General features: G+C 41.1%; 1 protein-coding gene and 1 pseudogene across 2 annotated transcripts; both read left to right on the plus strand.

Annotated features, from left to right (window-relative positions):
• Positions 1-2,769: 2,769 nt before the first annotated feature.
• Tlr8 (toll-like receptor 8) lies at positions 2,770-27,160 on the plus strand. 2 transcript variants are annotated; one of them, XM_039100074.2, is made up of 3 exons: positions 2,770-2,916; positions 20,695-21,040; positions 22,437-27,160. In XM_039100074.2, the coding sequence occupies exon 3, from the start codon at positions 22,443-22,445 to the stop codon at positions 25,530-25,532; it is 3,090 nt and encodes a 1,029-aa protein (XP_038956002.1). In that variant the 5' UTR covers positions 2,770-2,916; positions 20,695-21,040; positions 22,437-22,442; the 3' UTR covers positions 25,533-27,160. The 2 variants fall into 2 exon arrangements, with proteins under 2 accessions (XP_038956002.1, NP_001094479.1); NM_001101009.1 differs by lacking the exon at positions 20,695-21,040 and having other exon boundaries at positions 2,782-2,916; positions 22,437-25,682.
• Positions 7,776-9,225, plus strand: Ybx1-ps7 (Y box binding protein 1, pseudogene 7; annotated as a pseudogene).

Consider the following 27,160-nt stretch of genomic DNA (forward strand, 5'->3'; position numbering starts at 1 on the left):
TTCCACATCCTTGCCAGCATCTGCTGTCACTTGAGTTTTTTATCTTAGTCATTCTGACTGGTATGAGGTGGAATCTCAGGGTTGTTTTGATTTGCATTTCCCTGATGTCTAAGGATGTTGAAGCATCTAAAAAGTCCAATGAACCCAAAAGAAATAAAAGCAGTCATTAAAAGTCTCCCAAAGAGAGAGAGAGAAAGAGAGAGAGAGAGAGAGAGAGAGAGAGAGAGAGAGAGAGAGAGAGAGAGAGAGAGCAAAACCAGATGGGTTTAGTGCAGAGTTGTATCAGACCTTCAAAGAAGACCTAATACCAAGACTCTTCAAACTATTCTTCAAAATAGAAAAAGAAGGAACACTACCCAATCCCTTCTATGAGGCCACAATTATAGGAATTATAAGAAGTAGGTAGTAAATGTCTCAATAGAGAAAATGGAAAGATGTGATTAGGAGGTATCCAATAGCTTTATACCTTGCAGGACAGGGTAGGGCAGGGAAGGGCAGAGCAGGGTAGGCCAGTGCAGGAAAGCAGAGCAATCCCAGCAGTTACCAGCACTAACTCTTGGGCTTGGCCATAGGGCAACATCAGCAGACCACTCTGCACACTCTGTATGGCAGACCTTTACAGGGTCCTACCTTCCCTCCTAACAATTCTATGTTCATTTTTCTCATTGGTTGGGAACAATAACAGATGATTTTTATGCATTTCCTGGAAGGTAAAAGCTTGTGTGTGTGTGTGTGTGTGTGTGTGTGTGTGTGTGTATGTTTTGTGTTCACACATAATTATGTTTTATACATTTCTTATTAACAGTTCTATAATTGGTTGATATTTTGCACCTTTGAACCCAGAGCACAAGTGTCAGATTCTTCTATCTTATCCAAGATATCCTGCTCAGCAGTTTAACTACTTTTCTGTTGGTGCTGTTATTGTTAGTGTTAGTGTTGAGTTTCTGAAATAGGATGTCAGCATGTCCTGGAACTCAGGCTGTCTTCAAATGCATAGAGAGCCTCCTGCCTCTACCTTCCAAGTGCTCAGATTACAGGGTGAACCATCACACTTGGCTAGAACTTTCTTTTGAACAGTGTTTCAGGAGAAACAAAAAAAGTGAGAGATGTCTAAATATAACCTTTATTTCTGAGGCCTTACCCCACTGAGGCCAAGCCTTCCTTGTGGTAATGGAAGTATTGATTCTTAAGCTGTAAGACGAAAGAGTACACATTGAGCAACCCATGGCTCCAGCTGCATAAGTAGCAGAGGATGGCCTTCTCAGTTACCAATGGGAGGAGAAGCCCTTGTTCCTGTGAAGGCTCAATGCCCCAGTGTAGGGGAATGTCAGGGTGGGGAGGTGGGAGGGAGTGGGGAGGTGGGGGAGCACCCTCATAGAAGCAGGGGAAGGGGGATGGGATAGGAGGTTTTTGCTCACTTGGAAAGGGAATAACATTTAAAATGTAAGTAAAGAAAACATCCAATTAAAAATGAAAAAGAATTCTGGTTATGTCACAAAGGCCTAAACTGTCTATGTTCCTTGATGACCTGGATCCTAGAAAGCTCTCCCTGACCATGTCCAAATCTTGAATTCCTCAGAAGTCAATCTAGGAAAGGTAATCCAAGGCATCCTGTGACTTCTGCAAGGCATTTTCTCATGACCAGGCTTTCTGTGTTCCACGTATCTGTGAATGACACTCTAGTGTGGTTACCTCTTACTTGGTGGAAAAGAGTTCTATAGGACAGAGCACTCTGACCTACTCCTTTCTCCAGAGGCCATCAAGGTCTTTCTGTAAAGAGTCAGCTTTTTGGGACAAGAGATGAATTTCTGATATCATGTATAACCTCACATACATGAGTGAAAAACCAATGTCACACAGTTATTCTATTTATAAAATTCAAATCAGAATAATAGCTGACGGCAGTATTATACTATGTACATGGTGATGGGAAAAAAATTAGAATTAGTTTTTGAGAGTGATGTTTTTATAATCAGAGATTGAATCAACATGGCAAATTGCCAAATGTTCCTGTGTAAACTTTTTGGGGTGTTGTTGTTTTTATTTTTTTCTGGTTTTTTTGTCTTGTTTTGTTTTGTTTTACTTCTAGGCCAGATTTTGCTCCAAGGTTATTGACTGTGGATATATTTCTAAGGGATACCTGGTGAGCCCCTGGCCCTGGAAGCTTCAAGTCTAACTTTATCTGACCAAGTAAGAGAAAGGAAAATGCCCAGCCTCTAGAATGCTCATCTAATCACTCATTCTCTCACTCAATGAGAATTTCTTTTATTTTTTTGAATGAACATTTATTGAGCTTACATTGCATGCCAGGGGCTACACGTAGAAGCTCCCCAGCCTTGGTCTAGTGGGCCAGCCCTAGATACATATGCAGTGTAGCAGTCTTGAAATGGTGTGGAACAAAGCAGATGTATGCGTGAGTTAAATACCTAAAGATAGGTTTCAGAAATCCAAAACTCAATACAAATTTATGGCAAAGGTGTTTATGTTTAAAGAACACAGATTTTCTTCCATTAAAATGTTATTTCCTCCCCCATTTTATCACCTGTTCCCCCTGCTAATCCTACTCATCAAAACCCCACAAATATCCATAGACATAACTATAGACCAACTCACGAAAGTATGCTGTAAAGGTTACATAAAAATAATTTTATAAATGGCCTTTCCTCTGAATTCAGTTTCGAAATTTTGAAGCATAGCCAATAAGTGATTTGGCAACAGTTAAGAAATCACAACTTCCTGTCTACCAATGTAAACTTCTGCAAATCCCATGCTAGATTCTGCTGATGCTAAAACAACCAGATTTCAGAAGTTTGCCAAAATCTGCTCTCTGCACAACTCCTGTACACAGAGGACCACACTGCACTGCTACTGCAAGCTATTGAAAGAGAACCTTCCAGGGATCTCAGCCGGAAAGGGGTAAGCTGTGCCTAAGCTTGTCTCAAAGATCTCATGCAAAATATAATTTCCCATCTAGAGGTCTGGGTTGGTGGCTACTGATGCAAACAAAGAAAGTACTAACAGAGCCAAGTAGTAGCAGGAGCCAAAGGAAACCAGCAGTATACATTGTACGCTGGGAGGACTGCCTGTCTGATGAGCCTGTGAATGTTGTGATCAACTAATTAGAGAGTAAACTTTGAAAGCCGAATGCAATGATAATCGTATCATTCGGAACAGGAAAGCAAGACCCTTCCAAGGAAGAATTTGAGCTATTCTTTGATTTTTCTGGCCCAGCTAGAAAGCGTATCTTTTTCCAGAAAAAACGGAGTTGGAGGTTAAGAGAGAAACAAACATTTTTACCTTCCTTTGCCTATAGAACATGGGAAGTTCCCTACCTCTAGACCAGTGGTTCACAACCTTTCTAATGCCTCTACACTTTAATATAGCTCCTCATGTTGCACTGACCTACAACCACAACATTATTTCATTACTACGTCATTACTGCAATTTTGCTACTGTTATAAATCATAACGTGAATATCTGTGTTTTCCTATGGGCTTAGGCAACCCCTGTGAGAGAGTTCTTTGACCCCAAAGGAATCAGGAATCGCGACCCACAAGTTGAGAACTACTGCTTTACAAACATGTTTCAGTATCTGCAGCCTGGTGATAGTTGGTCTTAATCACTAAAAGCTAGAATTTCCATAGCAGTAGCTACTTTTCCTGTTTGAAGTTTAAAACACTCATCTTAACTACCTCTGCCACTACTGCCTTACACTGCCTAGATACAGCAAAAGGTCTGTTTTTATCACTGTCAAAAGGTATCAGATTAAAATGCAAACAGACTACAAGTCTTTCTGAATGGAATATTTTATAGAAAAATCAGGGAAGTTTAAAGAACAATTGGAAAATCTGACACGAAAAGAATCTCATTCAAAATTGACCATGTATGTTTTCCCTAGCCGTTTAGTGCATATTCAAGGCCTTTGTGTGCTTTTTTTTGACACTAATTTAATGTCTATTTAACTTATTGGAAGTTAATTTTTATGCTCACTTAAGGTCCATTATGGATCTGGAATATCAATTCATTTTGCACTAAAATTTTATGATCCTTACAAATGACTGCAGTGGCCTATATGGGATTGGGTCCAACTAGACCAACAGCACATATGACACTGCAATTGAACTTGTCCAGTTTCTACTTGGTAAATTTCTATGAGAGTCAAAATAGCTGGGCCCTAAGAAAGGAGAGTATAGAACTGTAAGAGAATCAAAGTAAGCTTGTAAAGAGGTCCTTGGCTTCCACCTGTCAGCAGGGAGAATGAGATGGGTAGGTTTTACAAGCTTACATTGACTCTTTTACTGTTCTATATTATATATGTATGTTGACTGTTATTTCATTTTCTGTCAATCACTGCTTCTCATCCTTCCGTGTGAAAACCCTAAAACCAACAGAACTGATGGGATACAAGGCAGGCTCATGGGAAGCCCAGACTGAGAATGCCATATACACAGGGACTCATACTGTGTTTGGGTAATTTTTCCAGGACAGCTTAGTGACTCCCACAGGCTCTATTCTGGGAATTACCATTCAGAAGGAATGCCTTTCTAAGTTCTATTGCGATATTTTACGTGTGTGTGTGTGTGTGTGTGTGTGTGTGTGTGTGTGTGTGTGTGTCTGCAGACGCACAAATGTGCATTCCTTTTTCATTGGAAACTTTATTTATTTACATTGTTGGTGGGGTTGCAAGCTGGTACAGTCACTCTGGAAATTAATCTGGACATTCCTCAGAAAATTGAACATTCCCCTACCTGAGGAGACAGCTATACCACTCCTGGGCATATATCCAAAAGATGCTCCAACATATAACAAGGACATGTGTACATTCCTTAATGTTTAAGACAGTGTCCCTTGCTTGGGTGGTACTTGCCAAATAGGCTAAGTTGGGTGGTGAGTGATGTACCTGTCTGCCCTTTCAGTCATTACATCTAGCTTTTCTTTTCTTTTTTTTCCTTCTTTACTTATTTTTTTTTTTTTGGACTGTGATTCTAGGAATCAAACTCAGTTCGTTGAGCTTTCAGAGCAAGTATATTATCAACAGAGCCATACCCCTAGCCAGATTTTCAAACTATGGACTCAAACATATACTTATTTAGAGATATGAGCAAACAGGGTTTTTTGTTTGTCTGTGGTTTTTGTTTGTTTGTTTTTTTAAAGAGCACAAAGCCTGTGGTTCTCGGTGAGTATTAATAAATGCAAGGTGTGTGTCCTTTTCAGGTGATTAGAGCACTGATCATTGATGCCTATGTCCAAACCCAGTAACTTTAGTGTCATCCTATAGAAAGTCAAAGGATCAGCAAAGTCAGGAGTGCTTGCTGTGGTGGCCTAGTCAGCACAGAAAGGCAAAGTGGAATATTTGCCCCCAGTGTCTATATCCTGTAGATTTGAAATGTATGGTGGTTTATTATATGTTTTTTATTTGTTTGTTACGTGGTTGAGTGTTTTGCAAGCCTGTCCATATTGCCTAGTGCCTATAGATGTTAGAAAATGATGTCAGATTGTGCAGAACTGGAGTTTTAGATAGTTGTAAGACAACATACAGGTGCTGGGAAGAGAATCTAGGTTCTCTGCAAAAGCAACAAGCACTCTTCACTGCTGAGTCATCTCTCCAGCACCTAGCTATGATGGTTTTGCTCATCTCTGCCACCAGATCATTCTCAATTTGTTCTTTAGGTTACAGCCATAACTCATGAGTTAACTGAGCATATCTATGCTCTGTTCAGCTTGGCTGCTTACTATGGGAATGACCTTGGGTGAAGAAGTAACCTTTCAAAGCATCAGGGTCCAAGTCTGGGAAACAGGTTTTTGATACTACCCACCTGTGCTGACTTGTATGAGAATGAAATAAACATATGGGTGCTTTGTACTTGACTTATGGCAAATCCCTCTATGATCAAAAAAGCATACTTTTCACATATCTTTAGTTGTGCTGAATCAGGGGGCGTCTCTTTAGCATCAAGTTCACTCAATTGGCATTATGTTTCTCTTGCTCTCCAAAGCAGTTCATGAATACCTCAGAATTAGGGTAGACAAAATAAAGCACCAACTATTAATTTCAACTGAGATGATAGATCATATCTATATATCTTTTGTAAAATGTTTTTATTTTATGTATATGGATGTTTGCCTGCGTGTATGTAAGTGTACTGAATGTATGGCTGGTGCCCTCAGAGATAGTATCAGAGCCCCTGGAACGGAAGTTATGAATTGTTATGAGCTACTGTATGGTGCTGAATCCAGGTTCTCTGCAAGAACAAACGGAAGGTGCCCTTAGCCACTAAGCCATCCTTCCAGTGTGCTGTATACATCTATTCCTTAATTAGTTAACGAGTATAATAAATCAGTGATCAACATTATCAAACAAACATTAATTCAAGACCATGAACAGTAAGAAAGAAATCTAGGCTAGCAAATTATCAGCTCTGCTTCCCACCCACTTGGTGCTGGAAAAGCTAAATGATTCAATTTGTCATGTATAATAACTAATCGGATTTTTGAACACTTTGTAGTTACCAGGCCTAAGGAAGAACATTTCTGGAGAGGGGTACAGCTTGTCTGAGGTAAAACATACCATGTTGAAGGAAAATCATTTGCTTACATTGCTACTGGGAGGACTTCAAGGCCTTTCCCATGCTAGAGGAGCACTCGAATGCTAAGCTCCACTAGCAAATCTTTTTGTTGGTTTATTTTATTTTATTTTATTTTATTTTATTTTATTTTATTTTATTTTGAGGCAGGATCTTACTAGGTAACTCAAGTTGATCTTAAATTCCTTTGCCTCAGAGTCCAGCTGGTCTTGAAGGAACCCTTAAAGAGGGAGAAAGAGTTCTCTGTGCAGATTGACAGCTGGACTCCTAAGAGCTCTATATGCTCCTACCCTCCCTGCACTGTAGATTCTGTAGGGTTCATTTTAGCCTCACTGAGAGGTGCTGTGGTTCTAGTACTCATACAACTAGAGTTTTCCTGTCTGAAGACCACTGGACCAATGAGTACGGAGTGGCTCCCAGCCCACCCGTAATCAGTTCAGGGGGCGGGGGGACTTTGGAGCTGCTCCTTTCATCGAAACAGTGTTTTCCAAGGGTTAATTAGGTGTCCCACGGGGTACTGAGTGAGAAGAAAGATCAGTGTGCGAGATGACAGAGGTGGAGTTCCTCACCTCACGTTGTGTGATGCCCTTGGGAGAACTGAAGGCTGTGTCCCATGGATGCAAGCACTGTGCAGATAATGCACAGAAAAATAAGGGAAAGGCTGAGATTTGGCTAGCAGAGTGTCACAGCTGCTTTGTGGTACAGAGAAAGGGAAGTTAAGCAGCTTGACTTCTTTCTGTTGCTAATTTTTTGGTTAGTGTTTATGATTCATAGGCAACGTTTGAATAAATGAGTTTCGGTTTTCTCCATTTGACCAAGGCAACACCAGGTCAGTCCTTTGAGCACTAAAGCTCCACCCTCCTCTTCAGAGGTTTTCAGGCTGTCAGCTCATGGGTATGTCTGTGCAGAGACCATTTTGGATGAGTTCCCCTGGTAGTGGAATCCACAGAATCATGCTTGTTTACACACTATCACTTTTACTGTCACCAATGTGAGTGCTCAAACAGCAGAAATACGTTCCTTCACAGTTTGACGAGAAGTCTAAAAATCCACGTGATATAGGCAGACTTGAATCTTTTGTGGGTGTCCTGAAGAAAACCTAAGAAAGGACAGGGGCACCAGGAAACTTGGTGTTCAAGGTAAATAATCGCTCTGTGCGATTTAATCGCTTTAAAAATAAACCAAGCGAGTGGACCCCAGAGAGCCCTAGAAAGCCTCACCGCTGCTGCAGGCCTAGTCACCATCACATGGGGAGGAGCTGCATCTGTCGCTGCTGCTCCAGTCACCATCACCACAACCATGAGCAGTGAGGCCAAGACCCAGGGCCGCCAACGCCCTCAGCGCCACTGACACCAAGTTGGGCTCCACCCGCAGCAGCGGCAGCAGCACAAGTAGTGGCAGCCCGGGTGGCCTCACATCCGCGGCATCAGCCGGCGGGGAGAAGAAGGCCATCTTATCGAAGGTTTGGGGAACAGTAGAGTGGTTCAATGTAAGGAACAGATACGGTTTCATCCACAGGAATGACACCAAGGAAGACGTATTTGTACACCAGATTGCCATAAAGAATAACCCCAGGAGTGTAGGAGATGGAGAAACTGTGGAGTTTGATATTGTTGAAGGAGAAAAGGGTACGGAGGCAACAAATGTTACAGGCCCTGGTGGAGTTCCAGTTCAAGGGAATAAATATGCAGCAAACATAACCATTATAGATGCTATCCACGTCGTAGGGTCCTCCAAGCAGTTACCAGCAAAATTACCAGAATAGGGAGAGTAGGGGAAAGAACGAGGGATCGGAAAGTGCTCCTGAAAGACAGGCCCAACAACCCTGGCCCTATCGAAGGCAAAGGTTCCCACCTTACTACATGCGGAGACCCCATGTGCGCGGACCACAGTATTCCAAGCCCCCTGTGCAAGGAGAAGTGATGGAGAGTCCTGATAACCAGAGGGCAAGGTAGACCAGTGAGACAGAATATGTTTCGGGGTTACAGACCACGATTCCGCAGGGGCCCTCCTCGCCAAAGGCAGCCTAGAGAAGATGGCAATGAAGAGGACAAAGTATATCAAGGCGATGAGAGCCAAGGTCAGCAGCCACCTCAATGTCAGTATCGCTGCAACTTCAATTACCGATGCAGATGCCCAGGGGACCCTAAACCACAAGATGACAAAGAGACAAAAGCAGCTGATCTACCAGCTGAGAATTTGTCTGTCTGCTGAGCAGGGCAGGACTGAGTAAATGCCGGCTTACCATCTCCACCATCATCTGGTTTGGTCATCCAACAAGAAGAAATGAATAAGAAATTCCAGCAAGAAGAAACAGAGATTGGAGCTGAAGACCTTAAGTGCTTGCTTTTCACCCGTTGACCAGATACATTAGAACTATCTGCATTATCTATGCAACATGGGTTTTTATTATTTTTACCTAAAGATGTCTCTTTTTGGTAGTGACAAACATGTTTTTTAAGAAAAAAGGCCTGTTTTCTCTCAATACACCTTTAACAGTTTTTAAATTGTTTCATACCTGGCCAAGTTGAGATTTTTACGAACTTCATTTTTAATTTGTAATAAAGTCTACATCTTGATTTTTTTTTCAAGAAAGTCAATAAACTGCAAACACCTGTTAATAAAGGTCTTTTTTAAAAAAAGCAAGGACTGGAGAGATTATTCAGCAGTTAAAACCATGCGTTCAGGGCTGGAGAGATGGCTCAGTGGTTAAGAGCACCGACTGCTCTTCCAGAGGTCCTGAGTTCAAATCCCAGCAACCACATGGTGGCTCATAACCATCTCCCTTGATGCCCTCCTCTGGTGTGTCTGAAGACAGCGACAGTACAGTCATATACATTAAATAAATAATTTTTTTAAAAAGTAAAAAGAAAAAAACATGCGTTCATTGTTCTTATAAAAGATCTGAGTTCAGTTCCCAGCACTCAAGTAGGGTAGCTCATAACCATCTATAACTCCAGCTCTAGGAGACCTGATGTCTTGTTCTGGCCTCCAGGGGCACCTGCACTCACATGCACACACATACACAGCCCACACATAAGAATATTAGAACTAAAAATAAGCTTAAAATAAATCTTTTTTAAAAACCTACAGCTCAGGCCGGGTTTGCATATGTAATCCTGGCATTCAAGAGGCTAAGGAGGATCATGAATTCTAGGCCAGTATGGGCTACAGAGTGAGGACCTATCTCAAAACAAAAAGATAATCAAAATCTTGGCAAGCCTCAGCCTTCAACCCATACCTGTTTGTGTGCAGAAAGTTATGTTGCCACTGGAGCCAGGCTGAGGGAAGCAGATGAGGTCTTGTTCTTATTAAAGATTCTTTTTTGATCTTCATGGACTTCAATTGACCAAGTTCTGTTTTCAGGGTCCCCGAACATTTTGTAGTTATGGCATGTGTCTGCCTAGGCTCACTTTGATCAGACCCTACTTCCCCAAAGGGAGTCCATGTGGTTTCCTGTCTGGAATGCTGAAGTAGATATTCATAAGCAAAGTAGATGCTGGAGTTCCAGAGCTGAGCCTGGGATGGGTATGGTGTCTTGTGCTCCACCAGCCCAGCATTCTTACCCTTTATCTCTCCTGTTTTCTCTCAGGATAGTTCATTCTGGCTCTCACATTTTGTCTAAGGCTCATAGACTTCATCATTACACACACACACACACACACACACACACACACACACACACACACACACACTTTCTTGTATGTCTGTCCATCACTTGCATTCAGTGCCTGTGGAAGCCAGAGATGGGTGTTGGTTCCTCTGGAACTAGAGTTTAAAATAGTTATTGGGTTGGGGATTTAGCTCAGTGGTAGAGCGCTTGCCTAGCAAGCACAAGGCCCTGGGTTCGGTCCCCAGCTCCAAAAAAAAAAAAAAAAAAAAAAAAAAAAAAGAAAGAAAAAAAAGAAAAAAGAAAAAAGAAAAAAGGAAAAAAAAAGAAAATAGTTATAAGCTGCCAGGTGGGTGTGGTTATTTATCCCAGGTCTTCTTGTAGAGCAGTCAGTACTCTTAACCGCTGAACTCTGACTCCTATCACCAGCACTCTTATTCAGACTCTTAGTCAATCCACTGGTCTGCCCCTTTTGAGATGCCTTTGCCTCCCAACTATAGAACCCCTCCAGGATTTTATACTGTAAACTACTCCACCCACCCACCCCACCCTATGTGTCTGTCTCTGTTTGTACTATCTCTATATATTTTATTTTCATTTTTGCATTCCTGTTGTATACTTGAAACATTGCTCTCTCTCTATTTTAACTCTCATAGCTATCATGTCACATGTGTTTCAATTATTATACTACCATGAACATGAATTTGTGGTGGAGCACTTTCCCCAGCATGCACAAGGCCCTGTATCCCATCTCCAACATGTCAAGGAAGGGCATAGTTGGAACAAGAGAAAAGAAAAGAAGGGAATAAGGAAGAGGAGAGAAAGGAGGTGAAAGGAGAAAAGAGAAGGGAAAGACGGAAGGGGAGGTGTGGGCAAGGAGGAAGAAAAGAAGAAGAACAGGAAAAGGGAAATATATTTTGGTCCATGTTCTATTGGGCTGTGTTCATAAGAGGGCTCTACATATTAAGTGTGCATTAAATACGATGGTCTAATGAAATAGATCGAAAAGTCTAGGAAAGAGAGGAGGAAGATGAAGGGAGGAAAGACAGGAAAAGTAGAAGAGGATGAAAGGAGAGAGGAAGGGGAAGAGGATGAAATGAGGAGAGAGGAGAAGGGGAAGAGGAAAAAGAAGTCTGCCTTGCTTCTGGGATTTAGCTTCTGTTTGCTTTCATTTTAGTAAAACGTTACTGAAAAAATGTAGCCTTCTCTAGGGGTGTGTGTGTGTGTGTGTGTGTGTGTGTGTGTGTGTGTGTGTGTGTAAGCTCCCTGCTGCTCTAAAATCCAGATGGATGTGCTATATTCAGCCAGGGAGTGTTTGATGGCAGCTGAGTACCTGGAGAATTAACAATTGTGGTGATTTGAATAAGAATGTGCTCCACCCCCACCTTGGGCTCACACATTTGAATGTTTGGCTCCTGGTTGGTAGACCATTTAGGAAGGATTAGGAGGTGTAACCTCGTTGTAGAAGGTGTATCTCTAGGGATGGACTCTGAGATTTCAACACCCACATCAGGATCAGCCTTGCCCTCTTTTCTGCCTCCAACTTTTGTATTGGATGTGAGCTCTCAGCTACTCCAGGATCATTCCTGCCTGCCTGTCACCATGCACTATGGTGTTCATGGACTAACCCTCTGAAACTCTCAGCAAGCTCCAACTAAATGCTTTTTTTCTATATAAGTTGCTTTGGTAATAGTTTCTCTTCACAGCAATAGAACAGCAACTAAGAGAGAAATGCACAGAAACTCTGTGAGGACCTGTGTGGAGTGCTAAGGCTTGATGGCTGATCAGTCAACCATTTCCCCTCAACTTCCTTGCTGTCCACTGCTCACCATTTAATGCACTTGTCAAATTTTTGTTATTTGGAATTTGCTCACTCATGTTCTTGCCTCAGTGACTTCTTAGGGGTCTGGTGTTCGAAACTTCAAGCTCTTCACTGAGGAATCTCTCCAACTTCTATTCGTTTCCATGACCCATAATTCCTACTGTTACTTTAGACTGTGTGAGAAACTTGTTTTATCCTGAAGGAACTTTTACTCTCAAAAGATTCCTCTGCTTGTGACAAGAGGTTCTTGGTGTTCTTCATATCTAATTGCCCTGCTTTGTATAAAATATATAGTTGTATTTGAAACTAGATGTGGAAACCTTAGTTTGAGGAAGTGGGGCCTTAATAGACAGCCTCTTCTCTTGGTTCACTAAGGATATCTTACCAACCAATACGTCTATTAGTGTGCAAAGGAAAATATCTGGAATCTAATTATGCCAGGATACTGTTCCCCATAGACTCCTTTACAAATTAATGGGATTTCTTTTAGTTAAATAAGTTCAACTCAAGGACTTCCATGTAAGTCCAACACAACGACTTACATAAACCTCTACCTTTCCTTCTTTACTCTCTTCCTTTCTAATGTTCTATCTAAATTTCTAATTTTTAGTATACATATCAGATAGGTAAGCATTTTTGTATGTATTTCTAGTGCTGTGTTTGAAAACAGTTCTTGCAATAAAATACATGTTCAATAAATATTTGCTGAGTGAATGAATATAAAAATTCTTATATTTTCCATTCCATTTCCACATGATATTCTGTCATAAGATTACAACTAGACCCTTAACCACAGACATTGAGATTATTTCCAATCTTTTGCTGTTGTTAAAAGGCTTTGCTTAGAGCATCTTTCTACATAGACATTGGCATATGTAGGTATGTCTTTAGGATCTCCTTCTAGAATTGAAATTGCTGACTCCAAGTGTACATTTCTAGCTTTGAAAGATGTTGCAAACTGTTGTCCATCTTAAAAGTAATGTTAGTTTCTATTTATGACATCAAGAAATGAGCTATTTCATGACATGTCCAGCTGCACAGTGGATTGATTTTAAAACTTGAATCAGTGTAATTTACTGAGCAGGGTTGGAATATCTTTTTGTATGTTTAAGAAATATTCCCAGGGGAAGAAGAGATGACTCAGTGGTTGAGAGCACTCTTCCAGAGCACTTATGTTCGATTCCCAGCACTCACACAGTGGTTCACAATCATCAGTAGTTCCAGTTCCAGGACACCCAAGAGACTTTTCAGGCCTCCAAGCATACCTGGAACACATGATGCACAGACATACATGCACATAAACATACATGCACATAAATACCACTTATGTTTTGGGTTTTTAAAAAAGATTTATTATACATACAGTGTTCTGCCTGCATAGATGTCTCAATGCCAGACGAGGACACCAGATCTCATTATACATGGCTGTCAGCCACACAAGTAGTCGCTGGGAAGTAAAGGCAGGCTCAACCTCTGAGCTATCTCTCTAGTCCCACATTTCATTGTTAATATATGTTGGTCCATTTTCTATTGGGTTGTGTTCATAGGAAGATTCTACGTGATAAGAACATATTAACTATAAATAGATGAAACATCAAGGAGTCTAGAAATGAATCCAAACATGCAAGAAAGTTGGCCATGTATTAGCATTATCAAAACAGGGATCAGGTTGTTCCGCAGATGGTAGAGACAACTGGGTCTATACTGAGAAAAGAATAATTTGGGTTTACTTCTCATGACTTATGCCAAAACAGTTATAGTTGGGTAAAATATTTTAATGTTGAAAAATTAAACCATAAATTTAACAGGAAAAAAAGTTAGGAAAATTGTTGTTTCTAGAGTTGTAGTGTGGAAGCCTTTCCTAGACCCTATAAATAAGTCAAATTCCCTTGTTGGCTTGCATATGGCATCAAATAATTTTTTCAATCACAGGTGAAATCTTGTAAAATTATTTTTTTTCTTTTTTTTTTATTAACTTGAGTATTTCTTATATACATTTCGAGTGTTATTCCCTTTCCCGGTTTCCGGGCAAACATCCCCCTCCCCCCTCCCCTTCCTTATGGGTGTTCCCCTCCCAACCCTCCCCCCATTACCGCCCTCCACCCATAGACTAGTTCACTGGGGGTTCAGTCTTAGCAGGACCCAGGGCTTCCCCTTCCACTGGTGCTCTTACTAGGATATTCATTGCTACCTATGGGGTCAGAGTCCAGGGTCAGTCCATGTATAGTCTTTAGGTAGTGGCTTAGTCCCTGGAAGCTCTGGTTGCTTGGCATTGTTGTACTTTTGGGGTCTCGAGCCCCTTCAAGCTCTTCCAGTTCTTTCTCTGTTCAGTGGTTTGCTGCTGGCATTCGCCTCTGTATTTGCTGTATTCTGGCTGTGTCTCTCAGGAGCGATCTACATCCGGCTCCTGTCAGTCTGCACTTCTTTGCTTCATCCATCTTGTCTAATTGGGTGGCTGTATATGTATGGGCCACATGTGGGGCAGGCTCTGAATGGGTGTTCCTTCAGTCTCTGTTTTAATCTTTGCCTCTCCCTTCCCTGCCAAGGGTATTCTTTTTCCTCATTTAAAGAAGGAGTGAAGCATTCACATTTTGATCATCTGTCTTGAGTTTCGTTTGTTCTAGGGATCTAGGGTAATTCAAGCATTTGGGCTAATAGCCACTTATCAATGAGTGCATACCATGTATGTCTTTCTGTGATTGGGTTAGCTCACTCAGGATGATATTTTCCAGTTCCAACCATTTGCCTACGAATTTCATAAACTCGTTGTTTTTGATAGCTGAGTAATATTCCATTGTGTAGATGTACCACATTTTCTGTATCCATTCCTCTGTTGAAGGGCATCTGGGTTCTTTCCATTTTCTGGCTATTATAAATAAGGCTGCGATGAACATAGTGGAGCACGTGTCTCTTTTATATGTTGAGGCATCTTTTGGGTATATGCCCAAGAGAGGTATAGCTGGATCCTCAGGCAGTTCAATGTCCAATTTTCTGAGGAACCTCCAGACTGATTTCCAGAATGGTTTTACCAGTCTGCAACCCCACCAACAATGGAGGAGTGTTCCTCTTTCTCCACATCCTCGCCAGCATCTGCTGTCACCTGAGTTTTTGATCTAAGCCAATCGCACTGGTGTGAGGTGAAATCTCAGGGTTGTTTTGATTTGCATTTCCCTTATGACTAAAGATGTTGAACATTTCTTTAGGTGTTTCTCGGCCATTCGGCATTCCTCAGCTGTGAATTCTTTGTTTAGCTCTGAACCCCATTTTTTAATAGGGTTATTTGTTTCCCTGCGGTCTAACTTCTTGAGTTCTTTGTATATTTTGGATATAAGGCCTCTATCTGTTGTAGGATTGGTAAAGATCTTTTCCCAATCTGTTGGTTGCCGTTTTGTCCTAACCACAGTGTCCTTTGCCTTACAGAAGCTTTGCAGTTTTATGAGATCCCATTTGTCAATTCTTGATCTTAGAGCATAAGCCATTGGTGTTTTGTTCAGGAAATTTTTTCCAGTGCCCATGTGTTCCAGATGCTTCCCTAGTTTTTCTTCTATTAGTTTGAGTGTGTCTGGTTTGATGTGGAGGTCCTTGATCCACTTGGACTTAAGCTTTGTACAGGGTGATAAGCATGGATCGATCTGCATTCTTCTACATGTTGCCCTCCAGTTGAACCAGCACCATTTGCTGAAAATGCTATCTTTTTTCCATTGGATGGTTTTGGCTCCTTTGTCAAAAATCAAGTGACCATAGGTGTGTGGGTTCATTTCTGGGTCTTCAATTCTATTCCATTGGTCTATCTGTCTGTCTCTGTACCAATACCATGCAGTTTTTATCACTATTGCTCTGTAATACTGCTTGAGTTCAGGGATAGTGATTCCCCCTGAAGTCCTTTTATTGTTGAGGATAGCTTTAGCTATCCTGGGTTTTTTTGTTATTCCAGATGAATTTGCAAATTGTTCTGTCTAACTCTTTGAAGAATTGGATTGGTATTTTGATGGGGATTGCATTGAATCTGTAGATTGCTTTTGGTAAAATGGCCATTTTTACTATATTAATCCTGCCAATCCATGAGCATGGGAGATCTTTCCATCTTCTGAGGTCTTCTTCAATTTCTTTCCTCAGTGTCATGAAGTTCTTATTGTACAGATCTTTTACTTGCTTGGTTAAAGTCACACCGAGGTACTTTATATTATTTGGGTCGATTATGAAGGGTGTCGTTTCCCTAATTTCTTTCTCGGCTTGTTTCTCTTTTGTATAGAGGAAGGCAACTGATTTATTTGAGTTAATTTTATACCCAGCCACTTTGCTGAAGTTGTTTATCAGCTTTAGTAGTTCTCTGGTGGAACTTTTGGGATCACTTAAATATAGTATCATGTCATCTGCAAATAGTGATATTTTGACCTCTTCTTTTCCGATCTGTATCCCTTTGATCTCCTTTTGTTGTCTGATTGCTCTGCCTAGAACTTCAAGAACTATATTGAATAAGTAGGGAGAGAGTGGGCAGCCTTGTCTAGTCCCTGATTTTAGTGGGATTGCTTCAAGTTTCTCTCCATTTAGTTTAATGTTAGCAACTGGTTTGCTGTATATGGCTTTTACTATGTTTAGGTATGGGCCTTGAATTCCTATTCTTTCCAGGACTTTTATCATGAAGGGGTGTTGAATTTTGTCAAATGCTTTCTCAGCATCTAATGAAATGATCATGTGATTCTGTTCTTTCAGTTTGTTTATATAATGGATCACGTTGATGGTTTTCCGTATATTAAACCATCCCTGCATGCCTGGGATGAAGCCTACTTGATCATGGTGGATGATTGTTTTGATGTGCTCTTGAATTCGGTTTGCCAGAATTTTATTGAGTATTTTTGCGTCGATATTCATAAGGGAAATTGGTCTGAAGTTCTCTTTCTTTGTTGTGTCTTTGTGTGGTTTAGGTATAAGAGTAATTGTGGCTTCGTAGAAGGAATTCGGTAGGGCTCCATCTGTTTCAATTTTGTGGAATAGTTTGGATAATATTGGTATGAGGTCTTCTATGAAGGTTTGATAGAATTCTGCACTAAACCCGTCTGGACCTGGGCTCTTTTTTGTTGGGAGACCTTTAATGACTGCTTCTATTTCCTTAGGAGTTATGCGGTTGTTTAACTGGTTTATCTGTTCCTGATTTAACTTCGATACCTGGTATCTGTCTAGGAAATTGTCCATTTCCTGAAGATTTTCAAATTTTGTTGAATATAGGTTTTTATAGTAAGATCTGATGATTTTTTGAATTTCCTCCGAATCTGTAGTTATGTCTCCCTTTTCATTTCTGATTTTGTTAATTTGGACGCACTCTCTGTGTCCTCTCGTTAGTCTGGCTAAGGGTTTATCTATCTTGTTGATTTTCTCAAAGAACCAACTTTTGGTTCTGTTGATTCTTTCTATGGTCCTTTTTGTTTCTACTTGGTTGATTTCAGCTCTGAGTTTGATTATTTCCTGCCTTCTACTCCTCCTGAGTGTATTTGCTTCTTTTTGTTCTAGAGCTTTTAGGTGTGCTGTCAAGCTGCTGACATATGCTCTTTCCTGTTTCTTTCTGCAGGCACTCAGCGCTATGAGTTTTCCTCTTAGCACAGCTTTCATTGTGTCCCATAAGTTTGAGTATGTTGTATCTTCATTTTCATTAAATTCTAAAAAGTTTTTAATTTCTTTCTTTATTTCTTCCTTGACCAGGTTATCATTGAGTAGAGCATTGTTCAATTTCCACGTATATGTGGGCATTCTTCCCTTATTGTTATTGAAGACCAGTTTTAGGCCGTGGTGGTCCGATAGCACGCATGGGATTATTTCTATCTTTCTGTACCTGTTGAGGCCCGTTTTTTGACCAATTATATGGTCAATTTTGGAGAAAGTACCATGAGGAGCTGAGAAGAAGGTATATCCTTTTGCTTTAGGATAGAATGTTCTATAAATATCCGTTAAGTCCATTTGGCTCATGACTTCTCTTAGTCTGTCGACATCACTGTTTAATTTCTGTTTCCATGATCTGTCCATTGATGAGAGTGGGGTGTTGAAATCTCCCACTATTATTGTGTGAGGTGCAATGTGTGTTTTGAGCTTTAGTAAGGTTTCTTTTACGTATGTAGGTGCCCTTGTATTTGGGGCATAGATATTTAGGATTGAGAGTTCATCTTGGTGGATTTTTCCTTTGATGAATATGAAGTGTCCTTCCTTATCTTTTTTGATGACTTTTAATTGAAAATTGATTTTATTTGATATTAGAATGGCTACTCCAACTTGCTTCTTCTGACCATTTGCTTGGAAAGTTGTTTTCCAGCCTTTCACTCTGAGGTAGTGTCTGTCTTTGTCTCTGAGGTGTGTTTCCTGTAGGCAGCAGAATGCAGGGTCCTCATTGCGTATCCAGTTTGTTAATCTATGTCTTTTTATTCGGGAGTTGAGGCCATTGATATTGAGAGATATTAAGGAATAGTGATTATTGCTTCCCGTTATATTCATATTTGGATGTGAGGTTATGTTTGTGTGCTTTCATTCTCTTTGTTTTGTTTCCAAGACGATTAGTTTCTTGCTTTTTCTAGGGTATAGCTTGCCTCCTTATGTTGGGCTTTACCATTTATTATCCTTTGTAGTGCTGGATTTGTAGAAACATATTGTGTAAATTTGGTTTTGTCATGGAATATCTTGGTCTCTCCATCAATGTTAATTGAGAGTTTTGCAGGATACAGTAACCTGGGCTGGCATTTGTGTTCTCTTAGGGTCTGTATGACATCAGTCCAGGATCTTCTGGCCTTCATAGTTTCTGGCAAGAAGTCTGGTGTGATTCTGATAGGTCTCCCTTTATATGTTACTTGACCTTTTTCCCTTACTGCTTTTAATATTCTTTCTTTATTTTGTGCGTTTGGTGTTTTGAAAATTATGTGACGGGAGGTGTTTCTTTTCTGGTCCAATCTATTTGGAGTTCTGTAGGCTTCTTGTATGTCTATGGGTATCTCTTTTTTTAGGTTAGGGAAGTTTTCTTCTATGATTTTGTTGAAGATATTTACTGGTCCTTTGAGCTGGGAGTCTTCACTCTCTTCTATACCTATTATCCTTAGGTTTGATCTTCTCATTGAGTCCTGGATTTCCTGTATGTTTTGGACCAGTAGCTTTTTCCGCTTTACATTATCTTTGACAGTTGAGTCAATGATTTCTATGGAATCTTCTGCTCCTGAGATTCTCTCTTCCATCTCTTGTATTCTGTTGGTGAAGCTTGTATCTACAGCTCCTTGTCTCTTCTTTTGGTTTTCTATATCCAGGGTTGTTTCCATGTGTTCTTTCTTGATTGCTTCTATTTCCATTTTTAATTCCTTCAACTGTTTGATTGTGTTTTCCTGGAATTCTTTCAGGGATTTTTGCGATTCCTCTCTGTAGGCTTCTACTTGTTTTTTTTAATGTTTTCCTGTGTTTCCCTAAGTGTGTTCATGTCTTTCTTGAGGTCCTCCAGCATCATGATCAAATATGATTTTGAAACTAGATTTTGCTTTTCTGGTGTGTTTGGATATTCCATGTTTGTTTTGGTGGGAGAATTGGGCTCCGATGATGGCATGTAGTCTTGGTTTCTGTTGCTTGGGTTCCTGCGCTTGCCTCTCGCCATCAGATTATCTCTAGTGTTACTTTGTTCTGCTATTTCTGACAGTGGCTAGACTGTCCTATAAGCCTGTGTGTCAGGAGTGCTGTAGACCTGTTTTCCTCTCTTTCAGTCAGTTCTGGGGACAGAGTGTTCTGCTTTCGGGCGTGTAGTTTTTCCTCTCTACAGGTCTTCAGCTGTTCCTGTGGGCCTGTGTCTTGAGTTCACCAGGCAGCTTTCTTGCAGCAGAAAATTTGGTCTTACCTGTGGTCCCGAGGCTCAGGTTCGCTCGTGGGGTGCTGCCCAGGGGCTCTCTGCAGCAGCACCAACCAGGAAGACCTGTGCCGCCCCTTCCGGGAGCTTCAGTGCACCAGGGTTCCAGATGGTCTTTGGCTTTTTCCTCTGGCGTCCGAGATGTGTGTGCAGGGAGCAGTCTCTTCTGGTTTCCCAGGCTTGTCTGCCTCTCTGAAGGTTTAGCTCTCCCTCCCACGGGATTTGGGTGCAGAGAACTGTTTATCCGGTCTGTTTCCTTCAGGGTCCGGCAGTGTCTCTGGCAGGGGTCCTGCCGCTCCTGGGCCCTCTCCCACGGGAGCCCAGAGGCCTTATACAGTTTCCTCTTGGGCCAGGGATGTGGGCAGGGGTGAGCAGTGTTGGTGGTCTCTTCCGCTCTGCAGCCTCAGGAGTGCCCACCTGACCAGGCGGTTGGGTCTCTCTCTCACCGGGTCTGGGAGCAGAGAGCTGCTCTTGTAAAATTATTTTATGCGAGTTCTGTCTACCTACACAGAGGACTATAAAATAACCAATAAAACGTTGTCCCCAGGCCATTCACTGACTGATACACACAGGAAAGTATATAAATGACCTTCAGATTGAAATCCATGTAGACTTAGATATGCATAGGGCCCTAGATAAATATACTTCCCACCGTATCTTACAAGTTGTTTACATTCCTGAGAATCTCCAATGCTATATGCTTTCAAGCACTAGCTTATGATACCGTTTTGATCTATGGTCTCATGTAGCCTGGATTTGTGAGAAGGTGGCAAAGAGATGAACTTGAACTCCTGATCTTCCTGTTTCTACCTACCAGGTGCCAGGATTACAAGCTTGTACAATTCACCCCAGTTTAATCGGCACTAAAGATTGAACAGATATGGCCACTGGAATGCTAAGATGATACTCTACCAACTGAGCTACAGTCTAGCTGAGGTCATCGTATGAACACGTTTTCAAGTTGTATTAGCTTTTTATTGCTACAAGATAAGTAGACTCCACATTCATAGTTTTTGAGTGAGATTCATTTGCTTGCTTAGAGATGAAAGCTCAGTTTGAACAACTTGGTTTCTATGCTAGGAGTGCTTTTCAGCACGCTAGATTGCCAGAAATACTTGTAAGAAACAGTCGTACATTCCTTAGAGAAATTTCAAATTTAGCAAGTAAGTAACTATTAATCTCAAAGTTTGCATGGTCAACAGTCCACATTTTTTGCATGATCACTTCATTTGAAGCACTGTTTTGAACCATAGATTTCAAAAGAAAATTATCAAATATGACAATGAGTGGCTTCAAAATTGAATTCAGGGGCTGGAGAGATGGCTCAGTGGTTAATAGCACTGACCTGGAGTTCAATTCCCAGCAACCACATGGTGGCTCACAACCATCTGTAATGGCATCCAATGTCCTCTTTTGGTGTGTCTGACAGCTACAGTGTGCTCACCTACATAAAATAAATATATTTAAAAAAATTGGAGCCAGATTAGCTTAAATCCCAACACAAAACTATATCATTCTGAAAGTTATTTAACTCTTAGAGTTCTCTCGTTCATCTGAAAAATGTGGATAATAAATTGTGTTCTTATGAGCCTTACTGTGGTTAAGGAAATGCTGATGTAGCACTTAGTGCAATGCCTGATGCTTTTGTGTGTGTGTGTCACGGATTTTTCATGTTTTAGCAATGTAAGGAACTAAGAGAATCTACTATGTATCATCACCACAGAGAAACAGAAAAACAGAGGAAATAATTGCGAGAACTGTCGAAAGCAAGTAATGATGACTTAGACATAAATGTCTTGGATGATACGAGAATGAAAGCATCTTCTTGGGAGATGCATCCGACAACCAGCTCCTTTTGGTTGCTGGCCAAAGTTTTAACAAGAGTCATGTCAATAGGGCTGGGGAAACAGCTCAGTGGATAAAGCACTTGTTATATAGTCTGATGGCTCAAGTTCAGAGCCCCCAGCATCTACACAGGAGCCTGGAAAAATGTGGTGGCTGCCTGTAATCCCAGCTCTTGGGAGACAAACATGCTGGGTCTCTGGGGCAAGATGGCTATCTTGACTGGCCAAATTGGAAAGCTCTGGGTCTCATTAGAGAGATCCCACCTCGATAAATAAGTGGTGAGTGACTGAGGAAGAGAATTTGTGTCTCTCTGGCTTCCACATGCAGACGCCAGCACATATGCATGCATACCACACTTGCAAAAGAATGGTTGTACAAATACTTTGTTGCTAAAAATATGTGCCACGTTATGCTATACACTTACCTACACCCATGCTTTGTCTCAGACTTAATATGGTGGTGGGGCATCTTGATTAATTCCTTTTCAGAAGCATCCTATCATCATGTCTCGGAGTTTCATCTTTACCATTTTAGCTCCCTGAAATGTAAAAACATGAATATTCTGAGATGCATTTGATGCAACATATTAAATTATTAGTAGCCTTCCATACCTCAAAACTCTTAAATATGGTAGAACACTGGTAAGTTTGCCAAGAAACATCCATGAAATATTGCTACTCTAATATGGTACCTTCCATTTTTGGTTTTCCTTAGGAAAACATGTCCCCTCAGTCGTGGATTCTGACCTGCTTTTGCCTGCTCTCCTCTGGAACCAGTGCAGTCTTCCTCAAAGGGAACTTTTCCAGAAGCTATCCCTGTGATGAGAAAAGGCACAATGCCCTTGTGACTGCAGAATGCAATCATCGTCAACTGCATGAAGTTCCCCAAACTATCGGCAAATATGTGACAGATGTAGACTTGTCAGACAATACTATTATGCACATAACAAATGAGTCCTTTCAGAAGTTTCGAAACCTCACTAAAATCAATCTGAACCACAATGCCAAACAACAGCACCCAAATGAAAATAAAAATGGTATGAATATTACAGAAGGGGCTTTCCTCAGCCTAAGAAATCTAACTGAATTACTGTTGGAAGACAACCAGTTATATACTATACCTGCTGGGTTGCCTGAGTCTTTGAAAGAACTTAGCCTAATTCAAAACAATATATTTCAGGTAACTAAAAACAACACTTTCGGGCTCAGGAACTTGGAAAGACTCTATTTGGGCTGGAACTGCTATTTTAAGTGTAATCAAATCTTTAAAGTAGAAGATGGGGCATTTAACAATCTTATAAACTTGAAGCTTCTCTCATTATCTTTCAATAACCTTTTCTCCGTGCCTCCCAAACTACCAAGCTCTCTAAGCAAACTTTTTCTGAGCAATGCCAAGATCTCAACCATCACTCAGGAAGACTTCAAAGGACTGGAACATTTAATATTACTAGATTTGAGTGGAAACTGCCCAAGGTGTTTCAATGCCCCATTTCCTTGTGAATCTTGCAACTTAAGTGCGTCCATCAGAATACATCCTCTTGCTTTTCAAAATCTCACTCAACTTCGCTTTCTTAACCTCTCTAGCACTTCCCTCAGGACGATTCCTTCTACCTGGTTCGACAATCTGACAAATTTGAAGGAACTCCATCTTGAATTCAATTATTTAGTTCAAGAAATTGCCTCAGGAGCATTTTTAACCAAGCTACCCAGTTTACAAACCCTTGACCTGTCCTTCAACTTTATACATAAAGAATATTTACAATATATTACTATCTCCCCGAACTTCTCTATGCTTCGTTCTCTCAGGAAGTTGCACTTAAAAGGTTATGTGTTCCGAGAACTTAAAAAGGAACATTTCAAGCCCCTCCAGAATCTTCCAAACTTAACAACCATTAACTTGGGCATTAACTTTATTGAGAAAATTGATTTCAAAGCTTTCCAGGATTTTCCCAACCTCAAAGTTATTTACTTATCGGGAAATCGCATAGCATCCGTAATAGATGGTACAGACCACTCCTCTTGGCGAAACCGTCTTAGGAAGCCTCTCTCAACAGACTATGACGAGTTTGATCCACACATGAATTTTTACCATAGCACTGAACCTTTAATAAAGCCACAGTGTACTACTTATGGCAAGGCCTTGGATTTAAGTTTGAACAATATTTTCGTTATTGGGAAAAGTCAATTTGAAGGTTTTCAGGATATCGCCTGCTTAAATCTGTCTTTCAATGCCAATGGTCAAGTGTTGAATGGCACAGAATTCTCATCCATGCCCCACATTAAATACTTGGATTTAACCAACAACAGACTAGACTTTGATGATAACCAGACCTTCAGTGACCTTCATGATCTAGAAGTGTTGGACCTGAGCCACAATGCACACTATTTCAGTATAGCAGGGGTAACACACCGTCTAGGATTTATCCAGAACTTAATAAAGCTCAAGGTGTTAAACCTGAGCCACAATGGCATTTACACGCTCACAGATGAATACAAGCTGCAAAGCAAATCTCTGAAAGAGTTGGTTTTTAGTGGAAATCGCCTTGACCGTCTGTGGAATGCAAATGATGGCAAATACTGGTCCATTTTTACAAGTCTCGAGACTCTGACACGCTTGGACTTATCGTACAATAACCTTCAACAAATCCCAAATGAAGCATTCCTCAACTTGCCTCAGAGCCTCCAAGAGCTACATATCAATGATAACAGATTACGTTTCTTTAATTGGACATTACTCCAGTATTTTCCTCACCTTCATGTGCTGGACTTGGGGAGAAATGAGCTGTATTTTCTAACCAATTGCCTATCGAAGTTTACACATTCCCTGAAGACACTGCTGCTGAACCACAATCATTTCTCTCACCTACCTGCTGGCTTCCTCTCCGAAGCCAGGAATCTGGTGTACCTGGATCTAAGTTTCAACACAATAAAGATGATCAATAAATCCTCCCTGCAAACTGAGACAAAAACAAACTTGTCTGTTCTGGATCTACAAGGGAACCATTTTGACTGCACGTGTGACATAAGTGATTTCCGAAGCTGGCTAGAAGAAAATCCGCATGTCAGAATTCCTAGATTGGTAGATGTCATTTGTTCCAATCCTGGGGATCAGAGATGGAAGAGTGTCATGAGCCTAGATCTCACGACTTGTGTGTCAGATACCACTGCAGCTATCCTGTTCTTCTTCACATTCCTTACCACCTCCACAGTGCTGTTGGCTGCTCTGGTTCATCATCTGTTTTACTGGGATGTTTGGTTTATCTATCACATGTGCTCTGCTAAGTTAAGAGGCTACAGGTCTTCATCCACATCCCAAACTTTCTATGATGCTTACATTTCTTATGACACCAAAGACGCATCCGTCACTGACTGGGTGATCAATGAGCTGCGCTACCACCTTGAAGAGAGTGAGGACAAAAGTGTCCTCCTTTGCTTAGAGGAGAGGGATTGGGATCCGGGATTACCTATCATTGATAACCTCATGCAGAGCATAAACCAGAGCAAGAAGACAATCTTTGTTTTAACCAAGAAATATGCCAAGAGCTGGAACTTTAAAACCGCTTTCTACTTGGCCTTGCAGAGGCTAATGGATGAGAACATGGATGTGATTATCTTCATCCTCCTGGAACCAGTGTTACAGTATTCACAGTACCTGAGGCTTCGGCAGAGGATCTGTAAGAGCTCCATCCTCCAGTGGCCCAACAACCCCAAAGCGGAAAACTTGTTTTGGCAAAGTCTTAAAAATGTGGTCTTGACCGAAAATGATTCACGGTATGACAATTTGTACATCGATTCCATTAGGCAATACTAATGCTGGGAAGTTATGGCTCTGTGCCATCAAAAAAACCACACAGCTTCTCTTTATAATGAACTGTGGCAAGTGAATGGGCACATGGCTGCGCGAGGTGCTGAAAATAAGGGACAATTGGGTGTTCAGCCCTAAAGAGGACACTTATACCAGCTCCCCTAGGGCTTGGGTAACTTTGTGGAAGAGGGAGTTGGAAAAAATGTATGGACTAGACTATAGGTAGAAGGGCTGAAAAATGCTATCTTCTGGGCATGACAGCCATTTTGACCATGATGGCACAGCAGCTAGGGTTGCCTGCAGTGAGTGTGCACAAGACTGGGCCTCTTATCAGTCGATTATGGATGGGTGCAGGCCCCATAAAACTCTACTCCATCTTTCTGAGGGGCAGGTCCCCTCTACTCCACCCTTTTGCACTATTGGCTATTAGTGAGTACTGGGGAAAAGGCAATCATTATCTTCAGCCGTGTACCCATTGATGAGCCCAGATTCAGTAGATGGTTCAACACCCACGGTTATGCAGAAAGCCCTGGTAAAGTCAGTACACTGAAAACCAAAACCACAATGCCTGAGCACGAGAAATGGTCTTATAAGGTGGGTAGGTTGGCAGCAGTGGGAGAGAAGATAGGAAAAGTGGGCATGAAGCTAACCAGAATGCATGGCTTCTCTCTCATAAACTTCACTCTGGGATCCACTCGCAAGCTCTGCCCCATGCAGTTGTCCTCAAGATTCAGCTTCTCCTGTGTGTTAGCCGTCGTAGTTCCCTGCTATGTGAACTTCTTTCCCAAGGCACCTTGTTTCATCAAGGCCAGTGACAGGAGACACAGAGGTTGACAACAAGTGTCAGTCGTTTGGAAGTGGATCAGAAAATGATAGCCACAGCTGGATTCTATTTAGTAAAAGTCAACCACAGATCCTTCCAGCTCCAGACACCAAATACCTCAGGTTGAGAGAAAGCTATTGAAAGCCAGGGTAACAGATCTGAGGGCCCCTCAGCTAAGAGGAAAGAGTTTGACTGAGACAAGTGATTGAATCAATCATTATCTATTTCTTTGGGCTGAAATTAAGAGACAGCTTGCCATCTTGGTCACAGATCCTCAATCCTAGGAAGGTCAGGTCACATGGGCCATCATAGCAGGCAGCTTATTGTACCGACTTTTCAATCCCTAAGGACATTTGCCACTGTATCTAATGATTTTGACATTAAGATGCTGGTGAAGTTGATAAATCCATGCCTATGAGGTTATATTACATTGTGATTGCATTAATCTTTCTTTTACAATGACATTTTAACATAAGTTTTGAGATTATAACTACATCATTTCCTCCTCTTTCCTCTCTCCAAAGCTGCACATGTGCCCCAGTCTGACTTTTACAAATGTTGTCTACAATATTTACTTTTTAAGCTTTTGATGTCGCTTAAACACTGAAGAGGATAGTTCTTAAACGCCTTTCAATTCTTAATCATTTTAAAGGTATTTGTTTAAATGGAATGATTTTGGGGTACTTGTGATCTCCTGTTGGTATATATTTTCAAATGAATGATTAAAATTTCTTCATTTTACATGACAAATGTGTGATAAATCTGTAGTAGACAAAACGGACTCTAATATAAAAAGTTGTCATTTGCACTG

This window comes from Rattus norvegicus, chromosome X, assembly GCF_036323735.1.
Source record: "Rattus norvegicus strain BN/NHsdMcwi chromosome X, GRCr8, whole genome shotgun sequence".
Lineage (NCBI taxonomy): Eukaryota > Metazoa > Chordata > Mammalia > Rodentia > Muridae > Rattus > Rattus norvegicus.